At 34.6% G+C, this 27,727-nt stretch overlaps 1 protein-coding gene across 10 annotated transcripts in view; it reads left to right on the forward strand.

The window, feature by feature from the left end:
* Positions 1-27,727, forward strand: part of PCDH15 (protocadherin related 15) — a 1,323,555-nt gene that overhangs the window by 1,045,364 nt on the left and 250,464 nt on the right. For all 10 annotated transcript variants that reach the window (XM_037741275.1, XM_037741277.1, XM_037741276.1 and 7 more), the window contains 2 exons: positions 13,963-14,042; positions 24,772-24,865. In XM_037741275.1, the coding sequence (XP_037597203.1) occupies positions 13,963-14,042; positions 24,772-24,865 (174 nt within the window). The remainder of the gene's footprint in view (positions 1-13,962; positions 14,043-24,771; positions 24,866-27,727) is intronic.

A 27,727-nucleotide genomic window follows, 5' to 3' on the forward strand; every position in this document is an offset into this window, starting at 1 on the left:
TGACTCTACATTATACTTTTGACTGTATGTGGAGAACCAAGGAACATAATGAAGTTGGTTGGTTGCTCCTAAGTTCACTGGACAAAGAGGTGATAGAAAAAGATAAACTCAGGGATTCTAACTCCTGGCTTCAGAAGCAGATACTGAGCCTCAAATCTGCTAAGATTGCCCTGAGTGAGAATATTAGCTCCTTTAGAGAAAGAGGTGAAATTGTGGAAAATCAGGCACAAGCTCTTATCATGTTAGTGGCTGACCTGCAACAAAAGGTGCATGCATAGCCACAGGTGTTTACTGTTAAAGTAAGGGCTCTGACTGGAAAAGAATGGGACCCTGCAACTTGGAATGGGGATGTGAGGGAGAACACTGATGAAGCTGTGGACAATGAGCTTATAAACTCTGATGAACCTTTTTTTTGTCGGAAGAAACAGCTTCCTCATTACTATTAGTGGAAACATCCTCTCCTTGGCCCACTGCCATCAGCCTTTCCAACTTTGAAGAGATAAACTTTTCACGGCCTGAGGCACACAGTGATGGCATCCCCTGAGGCAGTTGCCAGGCAATAAAATGATGATTCAACTCAAGAGCCAACCCCAACACTCCTGTTTGCTTCTAACCCTATAATTAGACTAAAGTCCCGGTGGACCCCTAGAGGTCATGTTCAGAGTATGATCCATGAGGAAATTTGCTACAGTCGAAAATAACTGCTTGAGGTTTTTAATTTATATAAGCAGAAATCTGGAGAACAGGCATAGGAATGGATATTAAGGGTGTAGAATGATGGTGGAAGGAACATAGAGTTTGATGAGGCTTAATTTAATGATTTGGGTACACAAGTAGGGATTCTGCATTTGATGTTGTAGCTCGGGGAGTTAAAAAACTTTCTAATAATTTATTTGCTTCGTTAGCTGAAATATGTGTTAAAAGATGGCCCACTCTGAGTGAGCTGGAAATCCCTGATCTTCCTTGGCTTAGTGTTGAAGAAGGGATCTAAAGACTTAGGGAGATTGGGATGGTGTAGGGGACTAGTCACCTTAGACCTACTCATCCCTGCTGGGAGGGTCCAGAAGATAGACCCTTGGCCAGTGCTTTGCAAAATAGATTTGCAAGGACAGCATCTGCATCTTTGAAGAGCCCTATAATTGCTCTTCACTCTATGTCACATCTAACAGTATGAAGAACAGTCACTCAACTACAAAATTTAAATACAATAGGAATAATTGGATCCCAAGGTGGCAGAGGCCAAGTGGCAACACTCGACCATCAAAGGCAAGGTGGATGTAGTTACTGTAATGGACAGTAGAGGCAAAGCAGCATCAGAATAGTCTGACTCCTGTAGGGCTCTGGCATTGGCTAATTAATCATTGGGTTCCTAGAAGTGAAATTGATAGGAAGCCTACTGCATTTCTACTTAATTTATACAAGCAGAAAACTTCTAGGTCAAATGGACAAAAGACTGATTTGAATTATAAAAACAGAGAATCATAGCCCTTCAATCAATTTCCAGACATGAGCCAGTTTATAGAGCCAGCACCCCTTGAATGAAGGGGAGGCCAGGTTCCCTTGAGGAAGAATCCCATTACACTACTGCCAATTTATGTGGTTAATATTTTTCCCTTCTTCCCCAAAGAGACCTTCAGCCTTTTACCAGGGTCACTGTACAATGGTGAAAGGGAAAAAATCAGACATTTGGGAGACTACTGGACATTGGCTCTGAGCTGAGGTTGATTCTAAGAGACCCAAAACTGTGGTCCTCCAATTAAAGTAGGGGATTATGGAGGTCAGACAATTAATGGAATTTTAGTTCAAGCCCCTAGACCCGGTGCCAGAATGCATAATTGAAATAGAGATACTTAGAAGCTGACAGAACCCCCACGTTGGCTCCCTGACTGGTGGGCTCTTATGGTGGGAAAGGCCAAATAGAACTAATTAGAGCTCCCTCCACCTAGAAAAGTAGTAAATCAAAAACAGTATCACATCTCTGGATGGTTTGCAGAGATTAGTGTCACTATCAAGGACTTGAAATATACAGGAGTGGCGATTCACACCACTTCCCTGTTCAGCTCTCCTATTTGGCCTGTGCAGAAGACAGATGGATCATGGAGAATGACAGTGGACTATCATAAGCTTAACCAAATGGTGACTCCAACTGCAACTGCTGTACCAGGTGTGGTTTTATTGCTTGAGCAAATTAACACATCTCCTGGTATCTGGTATGCAGCTATTGACTTGCCTGATGCCTTTTTCTCCATTCCTGTCCATAAGGCACACCAGAAACATCAGCCTTCTCAGCCACTGCAGCACAGAGCTGGGGATGATAAGAAATGGTATGGCCTGTATTTCACGGGCAAATACCTTAGTATCAGACTAAAGCTGTGAGGAAGAAGTCCCATATTCTTGAGTACACCTGCATTATTCTGTGCTAGATAGGTTTCTGGAAAAAGAGAGAGGCTGTTGTTTAAGTGTCAAAATTTTCACAGTGTTTAGTGAAATTTAGTAGGTTTTATTGAATAAATGCTTTTCTACTTGGCATATATCTTTAGAACAATTTTTAGAGACTATTTAAAAATTTTATTTATATTATTATGATTATTAATATTATGTTGAGACAATGTCTCACTCTGTTGCACAGGTTGGAGTGTAATTGTGTGAACATGGCTCACTGCAACCTGGACCTCCAGGGCTCAATTGATCCTCCCACCTCAGTCTCCCAGGTAGCTGAGACTGCAGTTGGGCAACACCATGCACAACTAATTTTTGTATCTTTTTTCTTGGTATAGATGGGTTTTGCCATGTTACCTAGGCTGGTTTTGAACTCATAGCCTCAAGTAATCTTCTGGCCTCAGTCTCTCCAAGTGCTGGGAATACAGGCATGAGACACTGCACCTGGCTGAGACTTTAATTTTTAAGATTTCTTTTTCAGCTGTTGTGATTGTTTTACTGGGAGATGGTCAATGTAGCTCCTCAGTTTGCCACTGGAGAAATGTCTCTGCTGTGTGCCCAGTCCTGCTTATTTTTACTTTTTAACATATGTATCAACTAAAAATATGTTAGGGGAATTATCTTAATGTTTGAGCTATTCATTTACTTAAAATAATACATGGTAAGTATTAGTTGTGAATTGTGTATTTCACTCGTTTGTCATTTTTTTTTTTTTTGGCTCCAAGTGTTGATGGCCAGGTTTACAAACATTTATTCATGCTTCCCTCCCCACCATCTACTGCCAATATTAGTCCATTTCAAGCTGCTTATAAAGACATACCTGAGACTGGGCAATTTACAAAAGAAAGAGGTTCAATTGGACTTACAATTCATTTGGCTGGGGAGGCCTTACCATCATGGTGGAAGGTGAAAGGCACATCTCACATGGTGGCAGACAAGAGTAGAGAACTTGTGCAGGGAAACTCCTGTGTTTCAAACCATCAGCTCTCGTGAGACTTATTTACTATCCTGAGAACAGCATGAAGTCCTGCCCCCATGATTCAATTACCTCCTACCAGGTCTCTCGCACAACACATGGGAATTCAAAGTGAGATTTGGGTGGAGACACAGCCAAGCCATATCAACCAATTTCTACCTGTTTTAGATACATTTTCAAACCTTCGCTTCCTACTTGTCAGTATATAAAGTGGACATGGAGAACAAGCAGTGCTAAAGTATCCATGTAACCTTGAAGATGAAAATTTTTGTGTCTAAGAATAGGAAAAGAAAATCCCCCTCAACCTTAAGTTGTTGGGGGGAATTTGATGTACTATCTCTGCTGATATGGTATTGTATCACTTACTATATGTTGCTGAGTATTCCAGAAGTGGGAGTTTTATTGATAACAGAAATGTACCGTCTTTAAGAAACACTGCTTTACAGATAGATTTTTTGCCTAAATACTACTGTGCATTCTTCTTTCTAAATATTAACTTCAATAGTAAGAGTTTAGTAAATGCATGCTATGCACTATGCTGCATTCTAGATATGAACTGTTTCATTCTAGCATCGTGACAGCCTTGTGCCATTTTATCTGAATATCAGAATGATGCCACAGAGACATAAATACCTTAACTCTTGCTCCAAGAGGACGTGCCTAATAAGTGAAAGAGTCCCATTTCATTCCTATTTCTTTTCACTCCAAAGCCCAAGATCTTAACTATTAAATTAATTCATTGAGTAGTGCTTTCTATTTGAATAGAATTCTAGAGTGTATTAAATATTCATTACCTCGTCTGATTCTATATCTACTACACAAAGTAGATGCTTAAAGTATTATTTATTTCCTTTTATGATTTAGAGTAGAGGCCTTGGGATGCACCCAAGTTCTGTAGCCCCTAGGTGACTAAAAGTGAAAGAATTAAGACTAGGTTCTGTGGATAGCAGTCCTGGATTATTTTTACAAATGCACAGTTAGCCAGAGTATAGTGAACACTACTTCTCAGTGTTCATTTCACAAAGGTCAATATTTTCTCAAGGTAGGGGTTGTATTGAATACTTTTATATTATATCTCATTTCTGGCAGTCTATGTGTTGTTTATAATGGGCACCGAATAAATGCTTTGTTTTTGTCTATTTAATTCAGAATATTGTGTGATTAACAGTTTCTAAATTGGATTACATATTTTAATCTATAAGTAGTGCTGTGATGTGTGGGGCTTAATGGGCAATTCATCTTTGATAGCTGTGCTTATTGTGTCTATTGTTTTTAAGGTGCAATTTCTGTAAACTTCTCTCAAGGCTGTCAAGCCATTGGCTATGTACTGATTTCATTCACTGTTCGCCTGTGGCCAGATAGCTTTATTATTTTACAAATCTGGTTTATTATATAGTGAAGGCTGAGAAATCTAGTTAGAAGAGTGAGTTGGCTCTGAGGAAAGGTTTGAGAAAACCTTGAACTAAATTCTAAGAAAACCTTAAACTAATTCAGTTAAACTCTTTTAAACTAAAAGAGTTTAAGTGAATTGCTTTGTAGGTCTCCAGTTTTTCATAGTTCTGAAACAAAGAACAAACAAACTTCTATTTATATAAACTTGGACAAGAGTTATATCATGAAGAAATTTTTGTAACATTAGAAATATTGATTCTGAATTTTTTCTATTTGGTTTGTTATTAAATTTTGAGGGCTGTGAACTGACCAAAGCCAATTGCCTTTCCACAATAATTAGATTCTCCTGTAAGTATCAATAGCCACCAATAAGTGGAGGCAAAAGAGGGCTAGAATTCTCTGTCACAACCTTGCTAGAAAGGTTGGAAAAGTTTGTCTCAGGCTAAATACTTCTATGCACAGGTATATTTATTAGCAAGCAGGATTTGTCCTTTCAGGCATCTGACAACATTAAATAAAATACTAATGTTTAATATTTTTTTAAATAGAGCTGTTCATATTTAATATGAACATAACTTCTTTTTTTAGTAATCTTTTTGTAGTATACTTTTAAGTTCACTTTAGGCAAACTAAACACTATTCTAGAAACAGCTCTCAGACTAATGTTATGGTTAATGTTTGGCAATAAAAATATATGAATAATTGGGTTAAATTCACAGTTGTGGAATCATCTTTTCAGCATCATTCCAGATGACAAAGGGCTTCCTTTTTTCTTACAGTTTATTCATATAACCGACTTTATCTTGAGCCATTCATTTTAGCAACGAATATTCATGTCCAATATTGATCAAGGTGATAAATCTTTTACTGATTATAAAGAATACCAAAATATTTATATCAATATGCTCAGAACAAACTGTTCCCTAATTGTGTTTTGGAATGTGTTTAGCTTAGGACGAGTATTCTGAAAATGTGGAATAGAACACACACACATACATCCATGCACACACACATACATGCACACACACATGCACACACACGCACGCCCTTCTTTTCTCTGTCAAGTTTGGAAACATTGAATAGAGACACACAGAGTATATACAATAGATAAAAAGCATGTGGGGTTTTTGTTTTGCTTTGTTTTAGTGTAAATTCAGTTGCTTCATGTACCAGATACAATTGAAATGCTGTACTTCCTTCAGTGCATTAAAGTTCATCTCCCAGTCACAGGAAGTACTAAGGAAGGCCCTTTATGATACTCAGGAGGAATGTGCATACACAGAACAGAGCTATGACTGAGTTTCCTGGACTTGGATTATCCTTTCAGTCTTCTAAATCAGGAAGAGGCCATAGTATCCCATGCCTTTCCCTCCTGAGTTATGCATGTTCCTGCTTCCCAATGAAAACAGGAGCAGTGAGAGACGCGTATCCTCTTAATACCTTCCTTTTTCATTTTTCCCAAATTCTCTCATTAATTTTTTTCATTATAATCATAAAAACTTATAACTTTGCAAGGACCAAATTACAAATAAACATTAACTTCTTATTGTGTTACAACTAAAAATGCTAGGATATTACAGTAAATGAGCAAGACAAAATTTCTGCTTTCTTGGAGGTTCCATTCTAATAGAGAAGAAAATTAACAAAATGTTTGTGAGTTGTGTGGAATTTTAGAAGATGTTATGCAGAAAACAATAGAAGGGAAGCTAGAGAGGAAGTGCGTGGAAAAATACAATTTGATGGTGATTAATTCACAGAGAAAGTGACCTTGGAGCAAAGAGTTGAATAAGGTCGGAGGATGAGCCATAGTGGTATCTGAGGACAAGTATTTCAAAGGCAAGGCCCCAAGGTTTAGACCTACCTGGTGTGTCTGAAGAAGAAGAAAAATGTTCCTCTTTACAGAGTAAAGTAAAAGAAAGAGACAGTAGTGGAAATGAAATCATTCAGTAATAGGAGAGGGATAGATATAATTACTCTGCATGAAATTAAATACAGTTGAAAGAATTTGAGTATAGCAGTGAAATGATCAACCAAATTTAACAAAGAATAATTCTGGGTCGTTCATTGAGTCTTTGGAAGAAGCCTGTGAAAAATTATAGAGATTATTTGATGTGCTCTATCAGTCCAGTCTAGGCCTTGAGTGATCTTTCCAAAAATGACGAGAAGTGATTTCAATCGATTATATTTTGGTGGCAAAAACTACGTGACTTGTTAATGAATTGGATATGGAAGGGGAGGTAGAAGTTAAGAATAGGTATTAAGATACAGCTTGAGCAACTGGAAACATTGATTTGTCATTATCTAAAATAAAAAGACTAGTAGAGGAAGAGTAATTCAATATTGGCTATACTGTATTTGAAAAGCCATTTTGACATCTGCTATAGACTGAATGTTTGTGTTCCCCCAAAATTCAGATATTGAAGCCAAAATCCCCAACATAATGGTATTTATAAGTAGGACATTTGGTATTTAGAGGTACCTACGGTATGAGAGTGGTGGAGTCCTCATGAATGGCATTAGTGCCCTTATGGGGATGAAGAAACCAGAGCCCTCTGTTTCTACCATATAAGTGCAGAATGAGAAGACAACTTAATTTGGGATGCTGAGGCAGGCCCAATCACAAGGTCAGGAGTTCAAGACCAGCCTGGCTAATATAGTGAAACCCCATCTCTACTAAAAGTACAAAAAAAAAAAAAAAATTAGCTGGACCTGGTGGCAAGTGCCTGTATTCCTAGCTACTTGGCAGGCTGAGGAAGGAGAATCACTTGAACCTGGGAGGCAGAAGTTGCAGTGAGCTGAGATCACGCCACTGTACTCCAGCCTGGGCAACACAGTGAGACTCTGTCTTTAAAAAAAAAAAAAAAAAAAGAAAGAAAGAAAGAAAAAAGAATGAGAAGACAGCTGTCTGCCGACCAGGAAAGGTACACGAGATCTGCTAGCACCATGATCTTGACAGCAATGACAGACAATGAGGGAGAGTGACAATGAGCAAAAAGCAAGAGCGATGATAAATAGTGTAGAATCTGACTTTAACAATGAAGAGTAACAGTTAATACAGTATAATGCTTAGGTATAAGTATTAAAGCTGGTGTATTTCCAGAAGAATAATCTGGCAGTGCCACTGAGAAACAAGAAGGCTACTGTGAGGCTTACCAATCAAAAGGGTTATAGGGAAATGAGGGATCTTAAGGAGAGGTTGGTGTTGGTTCAAGCAAACAGGTGAAGGGAGCGTTGAGATAAGTTCAGGACACGGGGGGCTTTGCTCGTGATAGAGAATGTTTCAGAAGGCACAGAATATGAATTATGATTCTACAGTTTTTAAATTTTGGCAAATTCTTTAATTTTTAAGCTTAATATTTTATTACCTTTAAAATAGGGATTGTAGTACTCTCCAGGTAAGATTGCTTTGCGGATTAAATGAGATGGGATATTCAAAGTGCTTAATATGTAGCAGGGATAAAACTGGTAACCATTATTTGGATGGGTCATTTTTAATACTTCTATTAGTTATAAGTTTCTTTTGCTTGATTGTTCCTTGAGCCCTGGACAAAATTAGAGTTGCAGGCTTATTTTAGAATGGATTGAATATCTTTGTGTTCCAAAGTTACCCATTTGGTACAACAAAAATTTTTTGAGACTGTGCCTTCATAGAGTCTCCCTAAATCTAACAAAAGTCTAGATATTTTTCCTATTAAGGACGTCTTAATTTACAGAAATTTCTCCAGATATGACAAAGAAATATATACTCACTTTTAAATGCGATTTCTGTTTAACACTGCCAGCAGGGATTCTGTTATGCTTTCCTAGCATATGGCATTTTATTTGGCCTCCTGGGCAAAAGATCATTAATCCATACCAATATTGTAAGGAAAAGAGGTGCTTTATGGCCTCCTGTGTGTAATTTCCTAACATTGTTTTATTTTTTAGCATATTTATATTTTTGTAATTCTAGACTTAGCTACATTTCCAAATTACATATATGTTATATGTATGTTCTATATCATATCGCTCACTTTGTATTGTTTGGAATATTTAATAAACTGACCGTATACTTATTTCAAAAAGATATTTTATATTATTGTGAATGACAAAATAACAGTACTTGACATGAATAAATATATTTATTAACTTTTATTTAAATATATTTATAAATATTGTAATAAGATTTTGTTAAAGGCCAAGAAATGTTTAACACCAGGAGGGCATGTATACATTTTTTGAAACATTGCTGTACTGAATTCAAAGCTTTAGTTGTTGCTCTCAAGTAGTTTAATAACATAAATCAGAACTTGTTTGCCTAAGTGAGAAAAGATTATCCAAATCCATTGATTTTTATCTATTTTAGAATCCCTAAGGGCAGTTACTTTGTCTTAATGTCCTGTGAAATGTGTAGAATCATTCTGTGCACATAAACTGCACTCTACCAGATGGTATTTGATGGCTGTGTTCATCTTTAACATGAGCAGAATATTAGTTTAGAGAAAATTTGTTTTCTTTTTCAATATTTCCATTTGCCAGTGTCTAGGAACATTGCTTCCTTGGATAAATACGTTTTTGTCCTATTGGTGCTTCTGAAAAATCAGGGACTCCAAGTCAGATGCAGCAAGTAATCTGGTTGAGTGAGCTGGAAAGAGTAATTGCTTTGATTTTTAAAGGAATCATATGTTCTTCAAGCAAAATTAAAATTAAATTAAAAATAAAGGAAATACTTGCTTTAATCTTCACCATATCATTAAACATATATTAGCAAACCAGTGGCTAAAGTGTGTTACTTGCCAGCTATCCAAAATACACATCATTTAGTCATTTAACCCTATTTATTGAAGTGTTCAAGGTAAACCAAGGAGCTCTCCTTCCACATGCTTGCCTCCAGAACTGACAACCTCCTTGCTGTTCTTGAAACTCACTAGGCCTATTTCTACCTCATGGCCAGTATCACTTGCTCTGCCCTCTTACTGGAATGTTCTTCTCCACATGACTTGTTCTTTCACCTTTTACAAGCATTTGCCAAAATTTCACATTGTCAGTAAGTCTGTCATGATCACTTCTGTGTGAGTGTAAATCCTAACCCTGCCCTCCGTGTATGTCCTTTGTGAAACATTTTGTAGTTGAGCCTCACGTATAAAGAACTGAAAACAATATATTCTAATTAATTTTTAAAATTCATTTTCCCCCACCACCATGTAAGCTGTATAAGGGTAAGATATTTATTTTTGTAGTTTACTGCTGCAGCCTCAGGGCTTAACACAGTGCAGATGCTCGATAAATATTTTTTGAATTAATGAATGAATACTATAAATAGTAGTAGTAGAATCCTCATTTTGTACTCGAGTGCCTTGTCTGAGACGAGATGGTATAGCCAGGTAGCTGGCTCCAGAATGTTACCTGTAAATACAAAATAAGCCTCAGAAAGATAACCTATTATACTCTTCTCAGACTTTAAAGAAAGGATTTGACTTATCAAAAATAAACACAAAATGTTTTTTCACTAAGAAGAAGCAATTTCTATCTCTTATACTATGGAAAATAGTGACTAAAGCTATATTCCCATTTTCAAGATGACACATATACACATATACCACCCCAGAGCCTGAAACAACAATAAAGGATCATATTAATAGATAAAACGAAGACATAGTTATTACTATGTCTAGGTTAAAAAACGTATCTTTCAATTAAGTAAAGTAAAGAGAAATCTGGTTGAAATGATGGCAGAAATAGTAATGTAATTGAAGGCATATGCATTTTCTATTTACCAGGAAAGTTACCATGAGATTTAAATGAAACAAGACATGGAAAATTTTAATGTAGTTTTTGACACATTGTAAACAGTTATTTTGAGATGGCTGGTTAGATTCATATATAGAAAACATATTTAAATGTTGCTAATAGAAATATATTTATCGCACATATACACACGTAATCCTAACGCTTGAAGGGTAAATGCTTCTGTTGATATTTCCAATTATTCCTTTTATGCATCATTTCTCACCTTTAGACGTTGGCAAATAAATATTGTCTATACAAGTGCTAACACTGGTAATGGATACATTGCAGAATTTTGATGTGAATTACACCATTTCCTTTTGCTTTCTTGGCTGAAAAACTGTAAATACTTCCTAATTATTATACCACCCCAGAGCCTGAAACAACAATAAAGGATCATATTAATAGATAAAACGAAGTAAGAAATCGAATGAGAATTTCCTTTTAAATCCCAGGTCTTCAAAATTTCCACTATGGGCACAACCTCATGTAAGAATGAATTAGGCAAATTATTGACATTCACAGTCCTTAAAAGCCTCAGGTATTTGAGTGGTCAAATAAAACAGAAGAAATATTTCAAGGTACCTCTGGGATTGAAAAGAATTAACATAAAATAATGAAATATAAATAAAACAGCACAACATTCACAGTGCTCTCATCTTACATAAAGGATATTAAATATTACATAGATCTGATGCAATAAAAGATTCAATATTAAACAGGACTTGAAATTGTTTACATGAAGCTATCTTGTTTCAGAATGTGTTTCTTCTGGCTTTTATGAAACACAAGATTGTAAACTATTTCTCAATTTAAAAAAATTAAACAACAACCACTTATCAATAAACATAAATGAACAAAAAAAACCTTGATAATATCTAACAATATAACAAGTAAAAATTATTGACCAAGAGAAAAACAACAGAAAAAGATTAGTGTAAGCTTTTTAGAGTTAAGATCTCCAGATGCAATTCTCTGTTTCTTCAAAAAATTAGCTAGTATAATTATTTGTGTTTCCATTTAATCACTTTTCCTAATTCCTGTCTAGCAAAGAACAGAATACAAGGGGAAAATATCAAACATCTACTATCAATCCTATTGAGCGTATTCTTAAAAATTCTTTTGCTTATTTTCTACTCTTACGCTTCCATTATGATTAACTCAATGAAATCTAAAATTTTGGATTTTGACTAACATGGGATGTTTCAAACAGATTTTACCCTAGCTAGTTTATTACTCTCTTCTTTTTTTTTTCTTTTTTTTAACTATTTGTATTCCATTTTATTTTAGAGTGTGTGGCATGGGGAGGGTGGGAAGCTGGGGGAGAAAGCAATAGGCTTTACCCCAAAGAAGTGAAATATTGGCCTGGAAAAAAAATTACTTTTGTCTGCTTAATTAAAGATTGACTATCGTGAAGATACAAGGGAAGAACTAACACTGTTTGTAAAATGGTCAGTACCATAGTCCATAAGGAAGATGGTGGTAGAGAAGAAACTCAGACACAGCCAGATACAGAAAATATTTTAGATAAATCTGCTATGATCTGCTAATAGGTTGCATTGGAGGGTAAGAGTGAGTAGTTGAAATGTAGCTATGAACCCTGAGAAAGTTAGAGGATGGACTTGCAGGTGTTTACTGAGATGATGAAGCAGCGAAACAGTACATTATTAATTTATTTTATTTTTTGAGGTCTGTCAAGATGGAGAGAAGATCTAGATTTGGGGTTTTTAACCTTTTAAGTTAGGGAGGCTTGTTATTCATCTAATTGTGGATCCGGCCAGGCAACTGGATACACGTCTGAAATCCAGAGGAAAGGATTAGCCTAGAGATATGGCAGTTTCCACAGATAGATAGTATTTATACTTACACTATTGAATGAGATGATTAAATAAATGAAGTTCAAGGACCAACCTTTGGAGCAATTTGATATAAAATAAGTCTTATAAATGAGGAGAAATCAGCAAAGGAAAATGCGGAACTACAGTTGATAATATGAGGATTGAAACGAGGACAATATCATGTCATAGTAGCCATGTATATCACTTTTTTGAGAAACAGATTAAATAATCTTGCAAAGCTTTTCTGACAGAACCTGGCACATAGTCAATATTCAGTAGTTTATTGATGACTGAAATTTTATTTTTAGTTGGCCCTTGATTCTGTAATTTGTGGGGTCCAGTAGAGGCTTCTGGCCATCAACCCATTACGGTAGCTGAAAAGGATGTTCCATGAGCAGGACTGTGTAATCCACGTCAAAGCCAGTGGATCTACCACTAAGCACCATACATTCCTGTCTGTCTGGACTGGGAATTTCACACACAGCCTATTATCGCTGGGACAGTTATTATCCAGTCATTGAAAGAAACTCACATACTTACTCTTCTCTTGGGTCCTGCTAACTGCAGGGCAGTGTCTGTCTGTGGAGGGGCTGGTGTTTCTGCCAGGCTAGTAAGCTAAAAATAAAATACACCTGGCCCTTTATCTAATATTTCCCCCCTTTGTAGCATGATGCTTAGGCATATCCTCCTCTTACCTCTCTGATAGCGTCCAGATTTCTTTCTTTATCCATGTCTTTTATAAGAGAATCTAATGGCTCACCGGAAAAAGAACTGATCGGATGTTTTTGAAGGTGCAACTCCAGACCTCAGTGCCATAAAACAAGAGCATCTTTATTTTGGGCAAGGGAAACTCAGAACTCAAAGTCAAAGCTCTGTGTTTTATTCTCTGACTTTGGTATTGAAAGGAAGAAAAACCAACAAAAAGGTTAATATTTATTGAAAGCTTACAATGTACCAGATATTAGTCTGTGTACCTAATACATAAACTAATATAGATACATAGATACACCATATTATTTCAATTAAACCTCTCAACATCTGTTAACATTTGTATTGTTATATAGTCCTCCTTGTAGAAATAAATAAACAGAAATAATCGCAAAGGACAAATGGAGCCCAGTTTTGAAGTCATGGGTTGTGGTTCTTAATTCAGTATTTTAAACCAGAAAGTTATACTGATTTGAATTATTATCTTGATATATTCTGAAAAGTAAAATAAAAGAATATGCATTAAACAATTTATTGACACAGAAAATGTATATGTACAGTTTAGCCGCTTTTAAATTATAAACAGATAAATTCACTAATTAAATAAGTAAACCTTGAGAAAATGATTACTGTATTTCCGCACCAAGTAAGATTACATATTCAGAAATGAATCAGATATGAAATGTTTAATTTTACACCTTGCCATTAGGCCATGCTTTCATCTTTATTCTCTAAGAGTATCATGGACATTCTATGCTATTAGTTTCAAGCTGTTATATTACTCTGTACTGAATGAGAGCCATATCAATTACTTGATAATTGAATTATATTTTCTTTCCGAAGGCAACTGATCGAGAGGGAGACTCAATAACATATGCCATTGAGAATGGAGATCCTCAGAGAGTTTTTAATCTTTCAGAAACGTAAGTTAAAAATAATTTCTTACTTAAAACAAAATGTAAAACAACGTACTGTTAGCAAGAAAACAGACTTCTAATCAGAGGCTTTCAGCTGTTTGTTGTACTTTTTGTTTTCTGTGAATGTTAATGGTAGCTGAGAGGTTAATTCTGGGCCCAGAAATCTCATCCAGGAGGCTGTGTATTTTTAACTTTTTACTAAGTAAAATCCACTGATGCGGAAACATTTCATTTGAAGGCCTAACTGGGATTAATGAGACCCTTTTAAAGTTGTCAGCTACTGATAATGACAAGGACATTACTACAAAGGGTTACTTAGTACTAAACTGTTCAAACAGAGCCTTGTAGGCAAAATGTGTTACAAACACATTTTTCAATTTCTGATTAACAGGCATATTTAAGAAAAAAACCAAATGAAATAAAATACATCTTCATGCCAAACTTCTTTGAGGTCTCAATCAGGGTCATTCTACTTACCTCTGAACACATCTGAGATATTGCTCATGTTAACTGTTGAGAAAACTGGGAGCAGGCATTAAAAAAAGCCGTTTAGAGCTTCAGAGAGACCATTTGCTTCCCCTTTCAAGGGGAAGTTCTGTTGTCACATGTGTCTGGTTTCTAAGGAGCTGTGCTTGACTCTTCTGTGATGTTTCCTATGTAGTTTGTAGTTTTACTTTCTGAAAGAATAGAAATATAAACCTGTCCAACGATTATAAAGTTAAAACTTTGAAAAATGAATACATTGCCATGTCGGATTCAGGAACATGTGGGACCGAATGCCAACACAAGAGGACCATTGCTGGTCAATTAGTCTTCTCAGAAATACCTCCAATTTCACGTTGAATGGAATTTTACAACCATGAGTTAAAATAGTTAATACCATGGACAAAAACAGTATTTTCCAGACCTTTAGATTTCACAGATAAGTAAACCACTATTTGAAAAATAAAAAGGCTTAATTAACTGTTTTCATTTTTATCCCATAGGGATGTAGAAATCATAAATTAGCTACAGTTTATAATCATCATTAAAGAATATAAAAATGTTAAAGAAAAACTTTAATCAAGGCTGTGTAGTATTAGCATAAACATAGATATGTAAGTCACTGGGCAGACTTAAAAATCTAGTATTTATGGTCAATTGATTCTCAAAAAATGGGCAAAGATAATTCAATCAGGAAAGAACTTTGTTTCAACAAATGAAGCTGGGACAAGGAGCAAGAGAATCAATTTGAATTTTTATCACACATCATTCACAAAAATGGGCCCAAAGTGGATCATAAATTATAATATATGAGATAAAACTATATCCCACTTAGAAGAAAATACAGAAGTAAATCTTCATTATTTGGATTAGGCAGTATATTTTAGATATGACACAAAATGCACAAAGGATTGATAAAATCGATAAATTTGATGAAATTGATAAACTGGGTCTCATCAATTTTTAAAAATGTATTTCAAGGAGCACCATTCTAAAGTGAAACACAACCCACAATGAGAGAAAATATTTTAAAATAATGTGCATGATCTGAAACGTATCTCAAGAATACATAAAGAACTGTTACAACTTAATAATAAAGGGAAATAACCTAATTAAAAACGGGCAAAGTATTTGAATAGACATTTCTTATAAGAGGATATGTGAGTGACCAAGAAGCACATGGAAATATGATTATGATCACTGATCATGGTAATTAGAGAAATGCAATTTAAAACTATAAAGAAATTTGATTTCATACATACTCAGTGTCTATAGTGAAGAAGAATGGCAAAACCATGTACGAACAAGAGTGTCGAGATATTGAAATTTGCATAAATTAATGTGACAATGTAAAATGTGCGTGTATGAGTTTGTTTTTGCATGGCTATAAAGAAATACTTGAGGCTGAGTGTGGTGGCCCACGCCTGTAATCCCAGCACTTTGGGAGGCCGAGGCGATTAGATCATGAAGTGAGGAGATTGAGACCATTCTGGCCAACATGGTGAAACCCTGTCTTACTAAAAATACAAAAATTAACTAGGCGTGGTGGCATGTGCCTGTAATCCAGCTACTTAGGAGGCTGAGGCAGGAGAATCGCTTGAGCCAGGGAGACAGAGGCTACAATGAGCCGAGATGGCGCCACTGCATTCCAGCCTGGCAACTAAGCAAGACTTCGTCTCAAAAAAAAAAAAAAAAGGAAAAGAAAAAGAAATACTTGAGATTGAGTATTTTGTAATGAAAAGAGGTTGAATTGCCTCATCCTTCTACAGGCTGTACAGGAAGCATGATGCTGGCAACCTGCTTTGCTTCTGGGGAAGCCTTAGGAAACTTACAGTTGTGATGGAAGGCAAAGCAGGGAGTTCACATGGCCTGAGCAGGGGGAAGAAAGAGGGAGGGGAGGTGCCACACATTTTTAATCAAGCAGGTCTCATGAACTCTATCAAGAGAGCGGCACCAAGGAGCCTTCTGATGAACCATTGATGAGAAACTGCCCCCCATGGGCCAATCACCTTTCAGCAGGTCCTATCTTCTACACTGGTGACAATTCGACAGGAGATTTGGTCAAGGACACAGATTCAAACCATATCAGTACACTTTGGAGAATTGGCCTTTTCTCGAAATGGTAAACAGTTACCGCATAAGCCATCATTCTGCTCATATGCAAGAGAAATGTAGAGATGCATCTACATAATAGTTTTCACAAAGAAAGTTCATAAAAGAATTATTTGTAATGGTACAAAAGTGGAAACAAGTCAAATATCTGTCTACAGACAAAGTAAACAAAATGTTACCTATTTATTATACTATTACTCATCAATAAAAGGTAATGAGGTCCTGAAACATGCTACAACATGTGTGAATCTTGAAAATATTATGCTAACTGAAATAAGTCAGTTACAAAAAGAGTACATATTATTTCATTTTTATGAAATCTTCATAACAGGCACATTTATAAGACAAAAAGTTGACTAATGATTGCCTGAAAATAAGGAGTGGGAGAGAATGGGGAGTGACTGTTAATAGATAACGGTGTTGAAAATGTTCTAAAATTGAATATGATGATGATTGAACAATTCCGTGATTATACTAAAAAATCATTGAATTGTACCCTTTAAATGGGTGATTTTATGATATCTGAATTAAAATGTTAACAAAGATGTCAATAAAAGAAAAAGACAACAATGAAGTTTTCACCTGCTCTGGTAAGCAGGAAGCCCAAGTCTCTCAGGAATTTCTATTCCTGTTTTTCCCTTGATGCCAAAAGATTTTTCAACTGCTAATGTGAAATCTAATGAGCTATTGGTTTTGCCAAAGAAATCATCTAAATGCACTGCTTTCCTATATCTCTGGTACTACTCTCATCTCTGCATTTGGAATGAAAAAGATAATGGCTGGGTCACAGAGGTTCTTAAAGGTGTAAAATTATGTCAGTGCAAAATCCTTTTAATCTACATTGACCACAATTCTTAATATTAAAGCTCTTAGGTCAACCTGGACAGACATCTTCTTAAGACACAAACTGCTTCCAGGAAAGCTCAAGTAGAACAGGTCCCTGTAATGGCTGTCTGATCCCTTTCGATGATCATTCTTAATTCAGGGTCCTGTACACTGTCTAGCAATACATTTCAATGCATTTGAAATGGAGAAAATTTACTGACATTTTAACTGCTACCTTCTTTGAAACTTCTGAGATACATGTTCAAAAATTTGCACCACCACTTCTCTGCAACTTTCAGGGATTTGAGCAATCCAGGTACTGCTATAGTTTGGATATTTGACACTCCAAACCTCATTCTGAAATTTGATCCCCCATGTTGAAGATGGGGCCTGATGGCCTGATGGGTTTTGTTTGGGTCATGGAGGCAGACCGCTTCTGAATGGCTTGGTACCAATGGTAATGAATGAGTGATTGCTTATTAGCTCCCACAACAACTGGTTGAAAAAAAAAAAGAGCTTGACACCTCCCCCTCTCTCTTGCTTCCTTTCTTACCATGTGATCTCTGCACACCTCAGCAGCCCTTCGCCTTTGGCCATGAGTGGAAGTGATCTCAGCCCCTCACCAGAAGCAGATGCTGGCATTCTGTTCTTGTACAGCCTGTAGAACCATGAGCCAAATAAGCTTATTTTCTTTATAAATTACCCAGCTGCAGTATTCCTTTATAGCAACACAAATGGGCTAAGACAGGAATGCTAAAAAAATAAGTAATGTTATACTTTATCAGACACTTCAATATATGCAACTATTGTTTGTGTTATATTTTATATCTTAAAGCAAAATGAAAAAATATTTCCATGTTGATTGCATACTTTAAATTTTACATTATTTGAAGCTATATTACAAATTCTCTCAATAAGCATCATTATAATACCATGACTTTCCTTTCTTTTACTGAAATAAAAGCATGCCAAATTTTTCTTGTAATTCTTTTTAAAAATTAGTAGAAATGAATAATCATCTTAATGTCAGTATGGGTTTACAAAGTATTGAATTGTTGTCATTTTAATAAATTGGCTTAGTCACATAGCCAAGAAAGAAACTGGGTCTTTAAAGAAAAGGCCTTGGTTTTTTAAAAATCACAAACACTGGTTATAAAAATCATTCAGTGTCATGTATTAAGCGGCCATATCTGTGTGATTCTCTAATATAATGCATTATTCCAGTATCTTTTCATAGTGCCTGTCTTGATAGTGGCATACGATTTAGCAAATATTCACTCAACAAACACCCACAAATAAGCGTACCTTTAAATAAAATATATAACAACTTGCCTTATAAATATTATAGCCTAATGGTGTAATTATTTATTAAGAGAGGTTGAGGAATTGCCATCTCTCAAATATTCAGTCATCACTGAAGCATGGGGGTCTGTGATGTAACACTTTAAATAAGTGCTAAACAACAGAATTTCAAAAGTTATTTCCATCTCTGGTCCAAATTCTATTTTTTTTCTTTAATCGCATTTTTATTTGTTACATTGGTGATTAATTTGTTTTGACACTAAATTAATGCTCAATTATGTTTTTTCATATCAGTTTGAATTTTATGATTATATTGAAGATTAAATAATATATAAAAAAGATGATATTCATTTTATTTCCTGACAGCTCAGCTCCACTTTCTGAATATATAACCAGATCAAACTACTTCTCACACTTCACTCTGCTACCTCAGTTCATGCTACTATCATCTTTTTCCCAAACTGCTATCAAAACCTAACTTCCTCTATTAGTATGTTTTTGTTAATTGCCAGTTACTATATAATAATTAACACCATGTCAAATTTGAGGCAACCATACCAACCGTACCTTTTTTTTTTTTTTTGATACGGAGTTTCGCTCTTGTTGCCCAGGCTGGAGTGCAATGGCGTAATCCCGGCTCACCGCAGCCTCCGCCTCCCGGGTTCAAGCAATTCTCCTGCCTCATTCTCCTGAGTAGCTGGGATTGCAGGCACGCGCCACCACGCGCAGCTAATTTTTGTATTTTTAGTAGAGACGGGGTTTCATCATGTGGTGTTGACCAAGATGATCTCGATCTCTTGACCTCGTGATCCACCCGCCTCGGCCTCCCAAAGTGCTTAGATTACAGGCGTGAGCCACCGCGCCAGACTGCAATCACACATTTTACATACTCTAATCTCTCTAAATATCATCGTAAGGCCTAAAACTCAGTGCCCAAAAGCAACATGATAAATCTATCAAAGGCTCAAATAATTGCAAGTATAAATGATGTTCAGTCACAAGCAGTAGATTTTTTAACAAAAGTTTTAAATAAACAAAGCCTGTATACCATGAAATACGTGAGATAATCTTAGTTTATAATGATACTGCGTCAATATTTCCTAGAGAACAATGGAATTTTGAAAAACAGTTACTTACAGAAGCAGCTTGTAAATTCAGTAGCTTGTGTTGTTTGGAAGTAGATATCCTCTACTACTTTCTATGTACATTGTTTAATTTTTTTAGGAGTGGGTATTGCTCTGTTGCCCAGCTAGATTCAAACCTCTAGGCTTACCTGATCCTCCCACCTCAGCCTCCCAAGTAGCTGGACTACAGGTGATAAATTTTAAAATATTTTTTGAACACCATTTTTATGGTTAGGCAAACCATAAAATTCAGTAGCTTCATTCATGTGGAAGTAGATATCCTCTGCTACTTTCTATTTGCATTGTTTGATTTTTTAATACTGAGTATCACCCTGCTGCCCAGGCTACACTCAAACCTCTAGGTTTACGTGATCCTCCCACCTCAGCCTCCCAAGTAGCTGGACTACAGGTGATAAATTTTTAAATATTTTTGAACACGATCTTTATGGTTAGGCAAACCTTATTATCTAAAAGAATTTAAGTATGTCAAGTAAAATGTATTTCAGGAATGTAGCACAAAAGTTTGGTGATAAATTCTCTGCAATATAATTGAGTTGAAATTCACATAGCATAAAATTAACCATTTTAAACGAACAATTAACTGGTGTTTTGGAGATTCAGAACTTACCCAACTACCACCTCTGTCTAAAATAGCTTCATCACTTGGAATGTTAAACTGAACCCTTTTAGCAGTTGCTCCCTATTCCTTATTTCCCTTAGCCCTTGGCAACCACCAGTCTGTGTACTGGCTTCATAAATTTACCTACTTTGGGTATTATACACAAATGGAATCATGCAATGTGTGACCATTTGTGTTTAGCTTTTTTGTAGCCTAATGTTTTCATGAGTCATCTGTGTTGCACCATGTGTAAGTAGGTCACTACTTCTCATGGTCACATAATATTCCATTGCATGCATGTACAACAATTTGTTTACCTATTCATTAACTGATAGGCATTTAAGCTGTTTTTCTACATTTTGGTACTACAAATACTACTGCTGTGAACATATATCTACGTGTATTTAAGTACCTGTGTTCAGGTTTTTTGTTTGTTTGTTTTTTAATATATACTCAGCAGATTTGCTGGAGCATATTGTAATTATGTGTTTTTAACCATTTGAGGAATTGTCAAATGTTTTCCACAGTGATCGAAGCATTTTATATTCTTACCAGCAATATATGAGGATTCTAATTCACATTTTTGACAATATTTAATTTTTGTTGTTGTTAGTATTAGTGGTGGTTTATTTGCTTCATTTAAAAAATATAACTATCGTGAGTGTGAAGTGATACTTGCTTGTGGGTTTTGATTTGCATTTGCCTGATGACTAATGACATTAAGCATATTTTCATGTGCTTTTTGATTATTTGTGTATCTTCCTTGGAAAAAAATGTGCATTCGAGTCTTTTGCCTATTTTTAAATTGGGATTTATTTTTACTGTTAAGTTGTATAATCTTTTATACATTCTGGAAATAAGACTCTTATCAGATATGGGATTTGTAAATATTTTCTCCCATTATATGTGTGGTTTGTTTAACTTTCTCAATAATGTCATTTGATAAACAAAAGTTTGTTTTTTTTTTAAATTTTGACAAAGTTCAGTATATCTATTTTTCTTTTGCTTTCCGTGATCTGGTATCATATCTAAGAATCTATGGCCAAATCCAAGATTATTAATATTTACCCCTAGTTTTTACCTAAGAGTTGTTTACAGATTTCAATTTTTGTGTTTAGATTGTTGATCCGTTTTGAGTTAATAGTTGTTCATAAAGCGAAGTAGTCTAACAATTCTTTTACATACAGATTTCCATGTGTTCCAGTGCTATTTGTTAACAAGACTATTTTTCCTATTGAATGGTCTTGACATTCTTGTTGAAAATCAATTGACTATATAGATGCATTGTGCCTTACAGTATTTCTGAAGGATGCCCAGTGTCTTTCTGCTTTGAGTAATTTCCAAGTTTGGTAAAACAAAGATAAGTGCCATGTATCACTCCTTCAGGCAGTCTCCAGACATATTAGAATAGATCACCACAATTCATCATGAATAAGGATAAATATGCTCCCTCTAGAAATACATGGTGTCATAGTGGGAATGTTCACTGATGTTTTCAAGGCCACTCTGAGCCAGTGAGATGGTAGAATAAAGACAAGTCAAAATGCCTTAAAGTCCTTCTACCATATTTGATTTACCTTTAAAAAAAAAAAATCTGCCTTCATCCAGTTGCTGTAAATCTGTGACTGTTTTCCAGAGTGTTATCAAATTTGCTTTTGAAGTTCTCTGCTTAATTGTGATTGTTTGATGTTTAGTGGTGAGACTATTTCTTGGAGCTGCCTTCTCCATTTCTACTGACATCACTCCTGGGAAATGTATTGCCAATCCTATATAATTTAAGTAGGAGTATTATTAATGTCTCATCAGTTGAAGAAGCTTATGTGTTTTTAATATGTGAACTTACAAGCTATATTGCATTACTAAATGTACCCCAGTGTATCCTGGCCTGATAGCCTCCATCTAGCTGCGAATAAGACTTCTGCTGAGCTATTCCTCAGATTTAATAAAAGGATGTACATGTGTACCCATAAACTGGACTTTCAGCTATGAATCTCAAAATATAATGCCTATTTTTCTCCCCTTCCGCATTGCCCAAATATACCACACAACTGCCTACAACATTGAGTCCGCATATTACATAAAATCTACTTCCAGTAATAAACACCAGACCATAGACAATTAGCTGTTTGTGTGTAAAATGGCCCTGAGTATGAATATACTGTATACTATATTGTACACAGTTTATAGTACTTTTGGAATATATATATTCTAAATAGTGTATAGAGAGTATAGAATATATATATATATATATATATATATATATATATATGTTCCAAATACTATATACAATTGGAAAGTGGTATAGATTACTTATAAGAATCTAATACTTGTCTCAAAGAATTCTGAACATGATAAAGAATAACAGATTTTTTCTCTTGAAATAATCTAAAACAAGCTAGATAATGTTCTTCCTGAAATGAATTAAGCATAGTTTTGTTATATTTTTTCCTGGAAGCTAGGGAATCAACTCAGTTATCACAGTAAGTTTTGTAATTCATTGTAAATATACAATATAGTTTTTAGTAATTTTCTAATTGAATTTGTAAGGAGGAATATAGAGAATTAAACTGAGGGAAGAAACAAAATGAAAATGGTAACTCAGTTTTCTTTATTTCTCTTACTATACCTTGGCTAGGTTTTCTGATTTCTCATTTCTTAAGATACTTGTGAATAAGCCTCAGAAGAAATACATGTCTTACTTTTCTCATTTAATGTCATTTTAAAATGGGATTATCTGGACCTTCTGTACTGTAGGAAGCTGGTCCAAACTTAATTGTTGTGAACATGCTCTGAGAACTGGTTTTCAGTTATTTTGACAGAACATTTTTTAAATGTACAGGAAACAGAGTCAGTTTTTCATGGGCATGCCATATGTTCAGAACTTTAAAAAAAGTCCATGTCAAGCGTCACAATAAAATAAACAAATGGACTAACAGTGATTCTGAGTTTGACCCATTGGCTTTGAGCCTTTGTACTCAACTACCATATGTGATATGAATTGTTTAAATTCTCTTTACAATAAAAGCACTAACCTTAAAATGAAAGCATTTTATCCATTAGAAACAATTTATGTTTTGGACTTGATAAATATTTTAATGTCTTAATATATTCGGATAAACTCTCCTCTGCAGTGGATGCTTGTTAGGCTCAATTAAAATATGTACAATGTCAGATTGTAAAATCTAAGAAATAAATATAGAACCTGCATTAGAGAGCAATATGAATAGTCAAACTGTTATAAAATAAATTACATGGATGAATAAAGTCTTAAATATTTGGAAACACTTATTCTGAATAGTGCAAAGGCAAGGAGTAAGTCTTAAAAATATTCTAAGTGCAAGAATTTTCTCAAGTGCTATTAATCTCCTATTATACATCAGTTAAATTAAGAAATAGCTAAATTTCCAAATAATAACAAAATACTAAAGTTGTTCGTTTATACAAAAAAGGGGTTTTAAAAAATATATAAAATGAGAACATGAATTCTAATACAATCATGTTTTCTTAAAAACTGAAAAATAAGCAGAATGATTCCTCCTCTGAAACAATTATATATTTAAATGTGGTTATAATAAAGTACAAAAAGAAATATTTCAAAAAAAGAATTTCTATAATTTTTAAAAATTCCATTTTTAAACTTTGTACAAGGGGCCTCTATTATTTTAAATTAAGAAAAAAGAGAACTTTTTTGTCAGAGATAAAATTTAGATGGGTTTTAACATTTTCATAATGAACATATATGTGACATAAACTGGATGGTGACACCGATTAGTTATAAGAAACCATTCCTCATCTCAAAGAATTCTGAAACTGCTAAGGAATAATGAAGTCCTTTCTCTTGAAATAACTGAAAACAAGATAGTCACTGTGCTTCCTAGAATGAATTAAGTACAGTTTTTTTATGTTTTATTTCCTGGAAGGTAGGAAATCAGTTCGGTGTCAGTTTTGTAATTCACAAATACTGCTAAGAAATTTGACAGGCTTAAAAGCCTTTTTCAATTTTCAGGATGAATCATAGTATTAGACATCTAAAATACTCAAGCTATGATTTCTGAGAGGGGAATAAAAGCAGCAAATCACACTGCCACGTGTGTACCTATGCAACAATTTTGCATGTTCTTCACATGTACCCCAAAACCTAAAATGCAATAAAATAAATAAATGGGGGGCAAAAAAGTAATTTGCTATACTAAGAAGACTCTTCTTGTGATGTAATATCTCTTTTTGTCTTATTTGTTTTTTTGTTTTGTTTTGTTTGTTTTGTCACTAGCACGGGGATTCTAACCTTAGGGAAAGCACTGGACAGGGAAAGCACTGATCGCTACATTCTGATCATCACAGCTTCAGATGGCAGGCCAGATGGGGTGAGTATGCTTCCTCGGACAGGGTTTTAAAAATAGTATTAAAGCAACTGAGAGAGTCTTAAACAATCTATTGCAGACATGAATTAATATTTTTCACCTGGAGCAACTTCTTATAATTACTAGAAGTGGTGCTCTTTTCAACAGGGTATTAATACATGCACCTATGCTCTGAATGTGTTAATGTGCTGTAACCTTTGACTTGGCAGAACAGATACTTGAGATCAGCATTCTCACCTAACTTGCAGGGAAAATGAAATCTCCTTTATTCTAACAGGTATTCCATTGTGTCTTTCATTTGCAATACACGATTAAATGTGTTCTGGCAGTTTACCATGTTAGACCTGTTCCACTTAGTGTCATTTTTTTAAGGGTCAGAGAGGAGAAGTGGATTTTGTGGATAAATATCTTTAAGCACTAGGAGAGTGATTTACTTGCTTCCGCAGGCATTTGTAAGTAGCAGTCAGAATCCTAAGTAATTCTTGGTTACCTAAGTAATTTAAATGGGCTCATAATTCTAAAGAAGATAAACATATTTTCTTTAGACCAAAAATTCACTTAAAAAAAAAAAAGTTAGGTATTCTTAACTGCTTTAAAATCATTTGTCTGTGTTATTCAAACTGTCTCGTCCACAACTGCCAGCATCCTGGTTTCTATGTATTGTAATATTACCATTGTTAATGATTTGTTCACTATTTCTATACCATATGTTAGGTGCTTCTTTTTTAGGGGGAAGGAAGGTTTATGTGTCCACTCAATGCTATTGTCTAGAAATAATTTCAAACCCATTACAAGATTGATAAGCGAGGCTCACCCATTTTAACTAGCAACATATCTCCAGGTCCCTTGAGATGATTTATTTAATCTATATAATACATCAGCTGAAAGCATACAGTAATGCACTCTTCACATTTATTTTAGGAGGATTTCTGAAATTTTATTATAATAAAAATATTAAATTTTTGATGCCTGAATAGTTTTCTCATCTTAAATAAAAGTGAGATAGATCAAAATAATTACATTTGGTAATTGCAATCTCTCCATAGTAAGCTATTTAACATTTTTCATACATTACATAAATAAACATATATATATATGTATAAAATATGTAAAAATTAACATTAGGTTTTATTTACTTTTCTATCATCTAAGTACCTACTGCTATCCTGTTTTCCAAAACTGTTCCGTATATATTATTATATATATAATGTATTCATTTATTTTTATATATATTATAAAATAAAACAAAATATTTTATATAAAAAATAAAATATATAAAACAGTTTTAGAAAACAGTGGGGATAATAGTACTTACTAAGGTGTTAGAAATGTAAATAAAACCTAAGGTTAATTTTTATATAGGCAATGACTCTTAATTATTATTTTTATTTTTTGAGACAGAATTTCACTCTTGTTGCCCAGGCTCAAGTGCAATGGAGTGATCTTGGCTCACTACAATGTTTGCCTCCTGGGCTCAAGTGATTCTCCTTCATCAGTGTCCAGAGTAGCTGAGGTTACAAGCATGTGCCACCATGCCTGGCTAATTTTTGTATTTTTACTAGAGACAGGATCTCACCACATTGGCCAGGCCGGTCTTGACCTCCTGACCTTAGGTGATCCACCTGCTTCCGCCTCCAAAAGTGCTGGGATTACAGATGTGAGCCAACGCGGCCCAGCTTGCCCTTAATTATTATAGTATGTCTGTGTTAGCTGTATATAAATAAGTCAGTGAGAGTTTCTAGAGGAAGTAATTGAAGAACTTGACTTATGATGAAAGTTTAGAGGGTAAATTGGCTAGGCAATAAGTGAGAGAAAATATTCTAAGCAGGAGGAGGAGAAATTAGCATAGTGTGAGGTATAATTAAAGTGAAGTGAAATTAAGAAAGTGCATTCAGGTCAACCATTAGAATAGGAAAAAGAGAAAGGATAGTACATAGCTTTGAAATATGTTACATTATAAATCAGAAACTAATGACAGTTATATTAGCAAGAGTATTTTAAGACTGTCCTTAAAAATAAAATTTCTTAGACAAGGGAATGGATGGAAGGAAAACAGTTCACAGTCTACTAATAATATTTTTGCCTACTTAAAACCAGAATAAGTTCTGGGTTAAAATTAGTAGTTTTGTTCTCTCTAGTTCATTGTTCAGTAATTTATTTGTATATTTTAATTCTCCTTGGACAGGAAAATTGGAAATTTCTAGGTTCTTATTTCCTCATTCTTATAATCACCCAGATTTCATTTTGCTTTAAAATTCTGATTTTTTGAGTAAATTTTGTTTTTCTTTCTAAGGTTTATAATGAGAATCTTAGTAAAATATAAAACATCTAGATTTCAAACAAAATTTTATTCAGTTAATTCTATCATTTATATAATTTTAGGAATATATTTATATGTGGGCATACACAGTGGGTTCCTGAAGGAAAAAAGTGATTATATACAAATAATACTCTCACATCTTAATAGCACTCTTCTTATCTAAATATCCAGTAATTATAGTAAAATTAACCTTTTAAACATAAGAATCGTGTGGTTCAAACAGACATTTAATAAGCACAAACAGATGGATAGATTTTATTCAAATCAAAATGTTAACAAGCAATTTGTGTGAAAGAAATTGCTAGAATGAAATAGAAAATTTTATCAAAATACACCTTTTCTACCACCTTAAAATGAGAATGAGGGAGATGAGAGGTCATGTTCTATTGGTCATTGTGAACTTACTTATAGACAAGATTGAAGAAGTTTGATTTGACTGTCCTTTTCTAAATTTACTTTGTTAATTATAGTTGAAAAATATGTATTAGTTAAATATCTCATGTAACATACTATTCGTTTTTAAACTATGAGGGGTACAAATAAAA

Source organism: Cebus imitator, unplaced genomic scaffold, assembly GCF_001604975.1.
Source record: "Cebus imitator isolate Cc_AM_T3 unplaced genomic scaffold, Cebus_imitator-1.0 Scaffold97, whole genome shotgun sequence".
NCBI lineage: Eukaryota > Metazoa > Chordata > Mammalia > Primates > Cebidae > Cebus > Cebus imitator.